This window comes from Monomorium pharaonis, chromosome 5 (assembly GCF_013373865.1).
Source record: "Monomorium pharaonis isolate MP-MQ-018 chromosome 5, ASM1337386v2, whole genome shotgun sequence".
NCBI lineage: Eukaryota > Metazoa > Arthropoda > Insecta > Hymenoptera > Formicidae > Monomorium > Monomorium pharaonis.
The window spans coordinates 306,583-320,838 of NC_050471.1; the positions used below are offsets into that span (position 1 = coordinate 306,583).

General features: G+C 33.6%; 1 protein-coding gene across 13 annotated transcripts in view; it reads right to left on the reverse strand.

Moving 5' to 3' along the window:
• Positions 1-7,804: 7,804 nt before the first annotated feature.
• LOC105839163 (traf2 and NCK-interacting protein kinase) overlaps positions 7,805-14,256 on the reverse strand; it is a 113,807-nt gene continuing 107,355 nt past the window's right edge. For all 13 annotated transcript variants that reach the window (XM_012685270.3, XM_012685268.3, XM_012685274.3 and 10 more), the window contains one exon: positions 7,805-11,451. In XM_012685270.3, coding sequence (XP_012540724.1) covers positions 11,368-11,451 — 84 coding nt within the window. In that variant the 3' untranslated portion in view covers positions 7,805-11,367. The remainder of the gene's footprint in view (positions 11,452-14,256) is intronic.

Below are 14,256 nucleotides of genomic sequence, written 5' to 3' on the forward strand. Positions count from 1 at the left end.
GATATATAATTTTCTATTCTATTTAGAAAACTTATTTTTTCCCTATTTTCTTTAGCATGTAATCACAGTGACCACTGAATCTAAGTCTATCATTGATAATTACGCCTAGATACTTCGTTATTTCTACACGCTCAATCTCTCCATCCAAGCATTTCACAATAGTATTGCCTCTCAACTCTTTTCTTATACTTCGAACTAACATATATTTCGTTTTATCCTCGCATTTATCTTCAGTTTGTTAGTATTCATCCATTCCTCCATTACGTTAAATGCAATATTCAATTTTCTCTCTACCTCCACTACTTTCACCTGTTACATATATTAAGGTGTGGTCTGCAAACATTTTTATACTACACACCTCTGAACAAACATTAACAATATCATTAATTTATATATATTATAAACAACAATGGGCCCACTACCGAACCCTGTGACACTCCGTATTCCGTAGTCAATACCTTAGATCATCCATCATCAAACTGAACTTGCTGTATTCTATCTTTTAAGTATGACCTAAACCATTCTAGAACTGTTCCTATAATACCGTATCGATATAATTTCTTTAATAACTTTCTTCTATCAGTTGTCTCGAATGCCCACTTCAGATCTACAAAAATAACTTCTACTATTTGTCTTTCACTAATAATCAATTTCCATTCATGTATAACTCCTTGAATTGCTGTTTCAGACGAATAATTTTTCTTGAACCCCGACTGATGTTCCGTTATGACATTATTACTTTCTACGTAAAATTTAATTTGTTTTTTAACTATTATCTCTAATACTTTCTCATATATTGATATGTGACTTTGTCCGTCAAGGGCCTAAGCTCGACTGAGAGGAGATCTGAAATTGCGCTCTCGTGTCAGCGGGGAGCGATCTCTCCACCTCGATGGCGTATATCTTTTTGTATTTTCGTGCGTCTTATCGTGTCTTTCAATTTAATTACTTTTTGTTAAGTGCTTTTGTTTAGTAACTGCGAAATTGCGAACGAGATCCGGGTGAGAGGTCGAAGGAGTTTCTTGTTGTAAATCAGAGAAGCTGTGAGGAGGATAGCGGCTATACGACGGTGCAGATGGAATCCGGGACTGTGGATCACCGGCTAAGTTCTGCTATCGGAGCCGTTCGGAGGTACAAGGTGTCACGCCCAGAAAGAAGATCGAAGGAGCGAAGTCTGGAGGACGTTCCGACTTCATTCCAGGAAAAATTGGCGTACTGCAAGACGCATTCGAAGGCCCTAGTGTATCCCGACATTCTGTAGCGGACAAAGTTGCCGCGGCCTGGCCAGCCGAGAACGGATTGTACCGCGAGGCGTAAGAAGGAAAGGTGGCAGCAGGAAATGGCAAAGAGAAGTCCTGGAAAAGCGAGAGTAACGCTAGATCGCTCAATATTCCGATCAACGACGGACGAAAAGTTTCCTGAAAATTACGCGGGCTGCGCAAGTACCGCCGCAAGGACTCGGTGGGATCGCAGCCGGCTATCCTCTGCCGGAAAATCACTGTTCGGCGAACTAGCGACACGAGAGGTGCAAGCTCTGAGGATCCCGACTCACGTCTCTTGAGGCAAACGGACGAGCGACCACCAGCAGTCATTTTGTAAAACCTTCACCTTGGCATATCTCGGTGAGATCGGTCCCGGCTATCCTCTTCCGCGCTTAGGTATCGTCTGTTCCTAAGAGAGCTCGAAGGCATTAGCGGAAGGAGAACAAAGATATTAAGCGTTCTCAGCCATGTGCGCGGCAAATCGGCCGGCTCCGAATCTCCTTGGGTATATTTTCTACGTATCGTAATTTTCGCGTCGTATTGGTTTCAGTTGCGTTTCGGTATCTCATGTATATTCGCACATTCGTGTGAAGAATTTCATGAACTTGTTCGCGAGTCCGAGATTTTTTCCCCCGCCTGATCGACCGCCGACAGTCACCTTGTATCATGTATTGTAATAACAAGTATTGTCGAAAAATATTTTGTATCGGAGATAAAGTCGAGTCAACTGTTATCGTATTGTATGTTGTAACGATTGGAATTATATCGAGAACTTTGGTATTGCGTATCATAAAGTGCTTTCAATTCGTATCGAATTATCGTATATTGCGGTAAATTCCGAATAATCATCACGTCACGTCTCGAAGATCTCTCGAGGAGACTTACGTATCGGATTGTAGTGACGATTAAGTCATCGGAAGTGCGGAATAAGAACTGTTATAATTAAGGGTGTATCGGACATACAATCTTAGACAAAAGTGCATGAAATTTGAAATACTTAAATATCTACGCCTAACGCATAGTAAATCTAGATGTAAGAAACTTGAACGATAGTTGGAGTCTTATTTTTACTTTTACAAAAGTATTTTTTACGTATTTGCGATATTTTTTACTTATAAGTTTAAACTTTTGACAGTGAAAATGCACAATTATCTCAAGTTATATTTTATTTCTTTAAAACGGTGTAGTGAAAACAATTGAAACTTGGCAGATATTTTCATCTATTCATATACTAGATGTACAAAAAAATTCAAAACACTAGTACTATTTCTTCTATATTTTTTTAGCTGTTTCATCCGTCAAGATCGTCTTTTTCCATAAGAAAAGGATACCATGTAAAATCGGTGAAAATTAAAATAGTTATAACTCAGCAACCGTTTAGTGGATGCGTTTTCAATTTTTTTCAGTACATTAAGGAAACTAAAAGAACAATTTCACAAATTTTTAGCAACTTTGTACCATTTTGAACTTCAATCCGATACATCCTTAACTTGCTATACGAAACTCACCGCGTATCACACTATTTTCAATCCTGTGTATTATTATAAAATATATATTTATATGTTTTCTATAATTTAATCTTGATGTATATTTTGTGCGAAACGCTTCCTCTCTCCTAACTCCGCATTAAAAAAGGACCCGCCCCTGTGCCGCGGGCTAATCGAAGCATATCGTGCTATTGTGGATAGATAAAGACTAGTAATTTTTGTGTGACGCGAATTATCGCGCCTGGCGCCCATTGTCGAGAATTTTCCGAAATTATTAGAGATATTATTGCAGTGATTAACGTTTGAATCCATTTTCGACACGCCTCTCCGACCTAGAGCGGGATCGGAGGGTAACATTGTCATCAGAGGTAATATATTAGTAGATTTTAATTTTTTGAAAAGAAGAAAAGTTTTTAAATAAATTAATTGGAATCAAAATGAAGAAAATACGGTTAAAAATAAAGAAGAAGTACGAGTCATAAAAGTGTCTAAACTGGACAGATGTGTAAAAGTTGTCGCGTAAAAAAATGCAAAGTACAAACACAAATAAAAAATGTCAGCATAAATCAGATTTGTCAATAATAGAAGAAAAGGTGGTATGGCCATATTATGCTCATTGTCAACAATATGGCCACTTATTTTTATTAGCTGACAAATTCTAGTAATTAATTATGGAATTATTTGTTTAATAGCTTACCGTTATGATGTGGCGCTAATATGACAATGTACAATAGTCAACGTTTGTTATAACGCATTTTTACTTTTAAGAACTTTCGAAATTTTGAAACTTTTTTAAAATATTTTAGCATTTAATTACACATACTTCCTTATTCTTCTTTACTTAAAGAACTTAAACGCATTATCACACAAATATATGTACACTTGAATATTTTTTTGTTATTTAACTTTTTATTCGGCTGTACACATTTCAACTTATACAAAGTTAAACAATGTCATAAGATTTTGTTAATATATAGTCACCTAAGCGTGCTGGTAATATAATCACTTTCGATTGTCTCCATATTGAAAAAATTAATTGATATATCGATTGTCATTCTACTATTAACTAATAATTCGTGACATGAGGAGAAAGATATACGTATAAACCTAAAAATTCTACCTTTATTAAGTAAGTCTATCTACTTTTATTTCTCTTCACAATTATACTAGTTTTTTCTAACCTAACAATTTATTTTATATAAATATATAATTTTGTAACAAAATATTATGACATTTGTAAAAAAAAACAATTTATTACATCTATTTTTGTCGCGGCCATATATTACAATCCCTTTTTTTGTTCAACCCATTATGCAGTGTCGTTACATATTTATAAATAATATGTAATATAGTAAATATTTTTTATCTTTGAATCTAAAATCTAATGAACAACATTTTAATGAATATAACCGTTAAATTTCAAAATATTTTAAAATATTAGTTATTAACACAGTTATTGCATAAAATGTAAATGTGGGTGGCCATATTATCACCTCCTCCACGTATTTATTATATTCAAAATAATTCCAATTTTTCGAAGCTGTGATAATATTGCACGCTTATTCGAATATAAGAATCTTTCGGAAAAAATAATCAAACTTTCTATCATAGTGAAGAAAAAGAACGAAAAAGAAGCGATCGATAATTATTTCTGCAATCAAAGCCATATTCTCATTCTCGACGATCATTGTTTCCCTCTGAACAATTAATCTTGACATCTGCAATTCTTGCCGCGATTACGGAACTCGACTCGCGAAAAGCGGGGAGGCTTTATATAGGCCGCTTTCCTTTTAGGGAATACAATCGACACAAATATCGTTCTATCTTTGTTACTTATTGAACACAAAAAAAGATAGAACGATGCTTGTGTCGATTGTGTTCCCTAAAAGGAAAGCAGCCATCATGATAAGTCCGAGAATGCGGCCAAGATATTTGGACAAGTGGCGTCAGATGAGAAAAAAAGAAATTCGCGATTCTCTAAATTACGATACGAAAAGAATCAAATAAAATCATTCTAAAATAAAAACACAATTATAGTTTAATCCGAGTACTCATCTTTAGTTAAATAATACAGTCTTATGCATTTTAAGGAGCGTCAAGTTTGTGATTGAATGTTTTCTGCATATAATTATCTCTCATATTTACTCGTTCCTAAAAGGGATAGAATTCATTCTTAACATGGAAACAGATGGAGGAATTTGCACGGGCAATTGATGATTCGTGAAATTGTGCGCAAAGATCATGTGTGGGAGAAGAGGAGAGGGAAAGATAAACCAGTAGTTGAACGAACGGCGGTGCACAAGGTGGAGGAGAACGAAGGTGGAGGAGGTGATAGCGGCAATGGCGGTCCTAGCAATGGAGAGGACCTGGAAATTGAAGAGAGAGAAGCGGCATGCCACTCGTTCGCAGGATACTGCCGGCGTGTGTGCCGGTGGTGGCAAACGCGCCCGGACATCGATACAGCTCCGTCGTTGCCACTATCTCCTCCGCCGCCGCCGCCACCGTCGGCATCGTTTTGCCCCTGAGCCTCTCTCTGACCCTCTCCCCCAGCAGTCGCGCACGCGACCTTCATGTGAACCTTGTGCACGGTACCCCCCCCCCCCCTACACACACACGCACGCACACACACACACACGCGCGCGCGTAGAGAGAGAGAGAGAGAGAGAGAGAGAGTAATATCACAAACATGTTTTCATATTCTCTCGCCCCCTTCGCTCTTCTTTTCGTATATACACCATTAGCCCCAAGAGTGGTACGTTGCCTGATCCTTCCTCTTGCTTCTCTACGTTATTTTCGCGCGCCCAACACTTATTACCATCCGCTTCTCCTTATCTGCAACTTTCTTTCAGACTTATTCTCTTTTTTCCCTCGATCAATGATCAACTCTAACTCGGAGTCATTCGAAATAATTTGAAGAGCGTGCACGTGAAGTCATAACTCTCAATCACGACTTTTTCACTTTCTTCAGTGTTTCTAAAGTTACAAAAAAAATATTATTCCATATAAAAAAAGATTTTTATTAGAATTGCAAAATTATTTGTATTAGACTCGCAATCGGTATGAATCATTCCCTAATATATTAATGCGCGCGGTATATAAAATAATAATTCCAAAAATTCTTTCAAAAATTTCCTTCACAAAGTGTATTGTAACGATAAACGCAAAAAAATGCAAAGACTAAAGAGTACGAATGAAGAGTTAAAAATGTCTTTATTCTTCCAGTGGACTGTATAATAATGTTTCGATAATTGTATAACGGTCAGTTCATCGTTACAAATAGTTTCGACCGTGTCAATGCTCAAATACAACTGGTGCGAAAAGCGTTGTCTGTTCGTCTTCGAACGTATTGACTCCCTTTCCCTTGAAATGTGTTTACGGTAGTAAGCACGCAGTTAGATCATGCTGTGATCACGTTCTCCTCGCTTCCATATACAAAAAAACAATTAATCATATGTCGATAATTATGACAATAACTGCAAAAATTACATATTTATATTAGTTGTTTAAATGCTTGTAATACATAACTTCGTGCTATATTTATTTGTATTTAAAAATCACTTTTTGTATACATCACATACATATGTACTGAACTAATTTAACAATGCAGAATACTATAGATTATAAATCATAAAAAATTTAAGATTATAGTAAACAATTTTAAAATAAAGTTTAAAAAATTCTGTAAAAAAATATTTCATGATTTGTATATGCGTCATATATTTATGTTATTTAAAATTAATGCTGTTTGATTATAAATATACATATAGAAAGATGCCAAAAATTAATAATGAAACAATGCCTTATTTTGTCTATTATACATGGAAAGTATTCCTGTTATAAAAATATCTGCATTTTCAGAATATTAAATATTTATGCGAGATAAAATTATATAATGTGAAACAGAAATAATTTGCGTTAAAATTTTGAAGAATTTTACAGTTTTATCTATATAAAAAAATATTTTTCATTATTTAATAATATAATATATTTTTTTACTTTATTTTATATTATTTATTTGTATAGTTATTTATATAGTTAATATTTCATAAGTTGATAAAAAAATACTGCTGAAAAAATATTGATAGCAATGCCTTCAAATCAAGAATTAGAATTTTTTAATACTAAAGGAAATAATCAAGTCACTATATTAAGTTAAATAAGATTTCTTAAAACAAAAGCGAAAAATATAATTTTAAAAATACAAAGATGAACTAGAAACTATCTTCTGTGAGGAAAGAAGCTGATTATTGTTCGTCTTAATCGAGCTGCAAGTGATTTTTATGTAGTGCGTCGACTGCGTCTTACCGAGAAAGTTAAATCGCCTACTGGTCTATCGGCGCCGCGCACTAACGATATACTAAATATTTTATATTAATTCCGGACTATATTTAGATGTTTAGTACAAAATCTGTCTAGTTATGTCTATTCGATCAAAATATTGTTTGAAATATACATTTAGCATTTGTCTGTATTGTCCAATTTTTACCAAGTTCACACGTCAGGGCAGTTAAACAAACTTTAATATAATTTAGACAAATTGCAGCTTTGAATTGCTGGCTTGCTACCTGTCCAAAACGCATCCAAAACAAGTCTAATTTCTGACTATTTAGTCAAATTGGTCCGCTAAGATTTTTTTTTTCATTATTAATTACATGAAACTGTGTTAGTCATTTTCTAATGATCTTAAACTCAATTATTGTGCGCCGTTTTCCACTAACATTCGCATTAGCAAGCCAAAAACAAGAACGGTAAATAGAAATTGGTAAGCAATAAGCTGCATTCTCTACAGAAAAGTGCGAAAAGAAATTCAGTTATATGCTAAGGAAGCACAAGATAAGTTTAAGTTGATAGCAATCGCGATAATCATCATGCAACACACAGAAACCGTGTTTAGCAACCGAGTTTATTACGACGGTGTGCATTAACATTAGCGATTTATCAATGAACCATTCTACAAAATTTACGATTACATTCTCAAAAGACAGAAGGAAAGTTGTCGGTTTCTACCGAGAACATCAAATTACATGTTAGGAAAAAGATAAATAACACCATTGATGAAATTATGAATGTCCATATATTTGGCCTTAGTAATATTGTGAATAGTAATAAAAATAATAATTGCGTCGTAATCATAGTACATCGTATCTAACGTGACATTTCTCCTCTTTCAATATTCTAACAGTAGAAATCGTAATAATACAATCAATAAATTGTGGTGATAATTATTATTATTACTATATTGTAAAAAAAATTACTACCATCTTTGGGAGACAATACGTAAGAAAAAGGTAGCGAACACCGTAGAAATTTAAGATTAAAAAATGGAGTCGAATAAAGAAAAGGGAAAAGTTTTTCCGTACAAAATTGGTTCTCGCAGATCTAGTTTAAAGTAATTTATATTACCATCATAATGTTATATTCGAATACCTGCCAATCCATAAAATGTATAATCGTTCAAAAGTATTTGCCCAAAATACGCCTCCTCTCTCTCTCTCTTTCCTTCCGTGGGCCACTCGTTCATTGTCCTCGCGCGATAAAAAGCTTATTCCATTTAAAAAACAGTCTTCCATGACATTATACAGAGTTGTCCTTTTCGTTAATGGTATAAAAAATGTTTCGTCACGACAGAGATTACCACAGTGTAAGCTGCAACTGACAGAACTTTCACAAGACTTGCTTTGACAGGATTTCGAGTCAATCTAAGTTAAAATTATCTCACTTTATATGTATCGTGTAGGGCGGGCGGGCGCGCGCGCACGCACGCACGCACGCACGCACGCACGCACGCACGCACGCACGCACGCACGCACGCACGCACGCACGCACGCACGCACGCACGCACGCACGCACACACACACACACACACACCACATTTATTCATTTATTTACAAATAAATGAATATACAAATGTCTCATGTGATAATTCCCCAAACCACAAATATAACTACTATATAAAATAGATGTAAAATCACTAATTTACATACGTAACATAGCAGTTATATGTGTTTCATAGATTCGATGGGATTGTTGAAATCACTATGTGCTTTGCCCGATTGTATTGCAAGTCACGTAACGTAAGGGTATCATATTGCATTATATTTTTCTTAGAATCAGTTTCACCCTGATTAGACCAATTGACAGTCAGTCAGAATGGATGTGAATATTTTAACATTAAGAATGACAGGACATTTATATCATCTATTGACCATATTAATTTGACTGTCGGTTGTTATAATCATGGTTAATGAAACAAATCCTTCAAAAGATGTAGGTTCCAATCATCAATGACGTGATCAGTTGCTTTAAACTGCGATCCACCTAATCTTACAAATATCGCAAAGCATTTAATTAACTAATCGAAATAAAGACGTTTACTAATTAATAGAATACTTCAAAACATTGTAGCATCAAGTAAACCATGTCACTCGTTTAGAAACGGAGTGTTAATGAGCAAGAATATATTAACTGCGCTAGACGAAAAAAAGACATTGTTAAAACAAATTTGCTTATCGCAATATGCGCAATACTCTCGTATACAAGCAAACACGCACACAATCATTCTCGCCCGAACACTCCTCGTAGTCGAAATAACAATATTTGGATCGGATAATCTCGGCTCTTGATCTTAACACTCTTATCACACTTGTTCCAGTGTTACATTAATAACGTCAATTAAACTTACACTTTTGTTACAATTTCTAACATTACTCGATCTGATATTAATAAAACCCCCGCGTAAACATTACGTATACTGATTGCATTCACGTTCAAAAATTCCGCTGGACAATATGAACAAATAATATTTCACGTAATTTGAAAATTTGCCTTCTTTATTATAACACCGAAATTAAAATAGCGAAGATAATCTGATGTTAATAGCAATACAGTAATTATATTATTAAGGATTTTTTTCCAAACTAAAGAGAAGAGTATCTTTGAGATTGTATGAAATCAGATCGTAATAATGCTTCTTCAAAGATGTAACAAATTCACGATTCGCGATCAAGGAACGAGCAGGAAAACGGAAGGACAGGATACTTCCTCTCTTTTAGCGCACGTCGTCTCGCTAAGTTATGAATTCTTTATAAAAGCTGAAGACTTGTGTATCGCCAATGTATTGTTCGTCGACAAATAACATGACAAAAGAATTGTATTAAAAATGAAAAAAAATTTTTCAAAATCTGAAAACTCATCGTGGAAAAAGAAACTGTCAGATATTCATGTCCAGACATCGTGCGTCACGAAATTCCTACAATACAATTAATCTATTATTTATAAAAATGTGACGACATCCGTCGAATATTTACTCGCGCGTTTTTTCATTTCGTGTGTCATCATCATTGTCGTTATGTCTTTTCCATAACGAGTCAGCCGAAAGAATCCTCAGCTGCTATAACTATACAATGAATTAATTAATGTTAGTAATTACTCTCACTTAATTCTAAATTTATCATGATATCGTGTTGTAACGATGTCATCTCTTCAATACGCTAGCCCGTCGTAACGCGTCGTCCGTTTTTATTCGGAACATTAATTAGAACTACACCAGAACTTTACACTAAGAAATTAACTTCGACAAAAAAAGAATCACGATTCGAGCACTATACGAGCTTCCGCTTTTTTTTCTTTCTCTTATCTTCGAGATCTTCGATTCTTTCCACGACACTCGTAATTCGATTATTGAAATATTGGATATTCTAGATTCAAGTAAAGAGTCTCTTACATAATTAGGGTCTTTTTGTATAGACCAGTCAGCGTTGATATTGCACGAGTCTCCTTACATTGAAAACAATTGCACGGCACAGTTGGCTATGCAAGTTGGTGATTTGACAACGCCATTTCTTATTCTACTATTTCACAATTTTTAGAAAGATCAGCACAAATTAAGTTCATACTCCTACTACGTTACTCTAAATCATGTTCCGTATAAAATATTCTTAATTATTAATTATTGATCAAACACGGTAAAACACACTTTATCTCGTTTTTATTAATATTTCTTGAGAATTAAGGTATGTATACATGCCAATGTAAACGAGTACAGACTTATAGTAAATAAAGCGATAAATTTGTATTATAAAAAAGATACACATATAATAATATTGATACGATTTATCAGAAGTAATTTATCTTCTGGATATACCTTTTATTTTCTGAAGTGGAATAGGAGGGGGAGAGGATTTGCTCTGCGTTTCGACCACATGTTAGGTCGCGCTGCGTAATCTGCAGGGTGAGCAAGTAACAAAACAAAGGAATCTCTTGACAAGCAGATTCACAAACGTCAATGTTCCCGATGTGCTTCGTAGAGGCAACTGAACACATCGTTGGAACTTATCATATTCTTCGTCTTCTTCATAGTCATGATTATAATTACACGAAAAATTATGTAAATAATTATGACGATGACGTTGACATTGATGATGCCGTACTTGTTGCTGATGCTGATAAGAATGTTGAATACGGTGTACGCACTTCCTCATTTCCAAAGCGCTAGGTCCTGGCAGTGAAGGGCGAGCGAGGGTGCGTGCTGACGCTGTGTATCCCGATACACGTGGAGAATTGTGCAGTGAGAATAATCGCGAGGATAATCTTGGGGCCAGATTCGGCCTCATTCGGGATCACCAGTTAGCCATGCCCGGTTTGTTTAGAGTCATGAAATAAATCTGGCACGAACTACCACCCTTCGCTGATGAAAAGAATACCTAAAAAGCATATAAATTTGTATACAAAATGTTACAAAAATTCAACACGTTATATCTTTCAGATCTAAGAAAAAAATAATACTAAATACTCAAAATTATACTGTATACTAAAATACTCCATGTTCAGTATACAAAATATCTCGTTTTAAAAAAGGGTCAAAGACTTTGTTCTTAAAGTACAAAACCTAAACAATAAAAACCTAAATTTTTAGCTAAAAATATTAAAAATTAAAAAAGCTATGATTTATTTTGTAAAACTTTTTTTTCTAATGTTGCAAGATTCTAAAATTTTCTTAGCTACTAACGTTTTTAGATTTTTACTTAAAAAATATTAGAATACATTTTTCAAACATTCAAGTTTATCCAAGAATTTTTTTGTTACCAGTATTTTTGATAATTTTATAAATACAGCTATTTAATCACCTTAATCAGCCCTTTGTAATCACACCTCGAAAAATTCAACATTAATCACACGAGTGTTATTTTGACCCCAACGACTTTAAACACTTGCGGCACCAAAGTATGCATCCTATCGAGGACTAAAAATTCCTACACATAATTTGTTCATTGAAGAACTTGCTTTCATAATTGATATAATCAATTCTTATGTTTTGAGTATTGAGATAAAATCTTGAAAAAAATTATTAAACAGTCTTTTTGTACTAAAAAATTCATAATTCTTTCAATTTTTTATAATTTTACATAAAAATTTGGAGCTTTACTCTTGAGATATGATACTCTAAGAAAAAAAGAAAAAAAATAGTTTGTACTGGGTGTTCCAAAAAGTATATTTTGAAGATTGAATTCGATGATTTTGAGGCAAGAATGCGGTGATTCAATGTTGAAGAGTGTATTTATTTAATTATAAAAATAATTCTAATAGATTTTTATTCTTCAAAATTTATTTAATCTTTTTTCTTTAATTTTTATTTTACAATCAAGTGCGAACACAAATTATACGCCATCCAAATATTCAGAAACCATTAAAAAATGCAGTAAAAAAATTTGACGGAATCACAATATTATTTATCATTTTTTGAGGCGTTTGGAGCACAAAAATGGCGAAAAAATAATTGTCCGAAATTAACAAAAAAACTTACGTTCTAATCACACTCAAAGTTAACGTGACCCCAGATTTCAAAACGTTTACTTCAAACGACAATTGAAAGCACACTGATGTTTTACAAGTTATAGCATGTATACAGTCGTGGACTAAACACCTCAAATCATCAGCAAATGGCGCTACAGGTCACGCTTTGGAGAATTTAGTACTCGTAATATCGATGTGAAAATTTGTTGGGATCAAATAGATCCTAGGTGATTACAAAGGGTTAAAAATGACGATGAGTGATAACCACCCAGTCTGATCTCGGCACAGTACAGGCCGACGTCGTTGTAAACAAGGGGGGAGGTATGGTTGGACCTTACTTCGCGTAGAAAGTCACAAATGTGGTTCATAAAACACGTGGGCGGATTGCAGGTGGAAGAACTTCTACGCTTTTCATGCCAAACAAGATCCACACTTTTTGTTTCCACATTGTTCTGCGCCATGAAGATAGGATTATTTACTTTAACCAAAAGTACACTGTACTTCTTACTTATATTTGATTAAAGCAGAAAATATATTGTTTTAATCAAAAGCTTCAACACCTGCTTTCGGTCACTCAGGAGGGTGACCTTAACGACATAGGTTATGATCTAGGTCACCGGAGCTACCTCTCCTATACTGAATAATTATCATGTATCATATTTATTAAACTTTTTTTGTTAATAACTTTTTGTGTATAACTCAAAAACTAAGGCCGAGCGACGGTAACATATGTAGGGAAAAATTGTTCAGAATAATAACCTTGACAACATATTTGAAGGTCATTAAAATCGATGAGAAATTGCTAATGTAAATAATTACCGGTCATCTTAATAATGACATAAATATTGAATATCAAATTCTATTAAAAATTAATAAAAATTTTTATTAAAATTGTGTAACAAAGAGAATGTATGAATCAACATATGATAGCATATATAGCGTTATTTTCATTAAATACTAATAACAGTACATATGATTTAATTTTTTATCTTTATAAAGTTTTCATTTAGTGTACATAAAATAATAAAACACATAATTAAACACATGATATATAACAGTGAATAGAACATAAAATGTAAGATTTTCTTATTTCTTATATTTAAAATAATGTACAATTAGTTTAAAAAAGTAATTGAAAAGTAACGACTCGTTATTTTTTTACTAATTGTGACTGTAATGAATTAATTTTTTAAATCATAACTTGTAACTGTAATTAGTTACTTTTTCAATGAAAAAACTAACTATAACTAATTCTTACAAAGTAATTTTTCCAACCAGGATAACATTAAAGATATTGTATTTTTAGAAATATGCTAGCAGCTCTAGTGTGAGAAAGTTCATCTAAAAAATTTATGCACATGTGTGTGTGCGTCATCGATGTAGTAAAGATATGTGATGTTTACTATTACATCAATATCACACATGGATTGGTAAACTAATGTCACTTCCCCTTAAAAGTGCTAAAATTATTATTCTCAATATAGATCACTTTTTGCTGAGAATATACTGATTAAATTATGTCTTGTACATGTGATGTATCCTTAATCAGATTGCAAATACTAAAAATGTCCAGTAAAAATAATAAGTATATTTTATATATAATTTGTATTGTAATTGTTTAGTTTTTACAAGCTTCTGATTGTGTGTGTGTGTGTGTGTGTGTGTGTGTGTGTAAAATTTAAATTATTCAAATAATATTTAAATATTTCTGAATA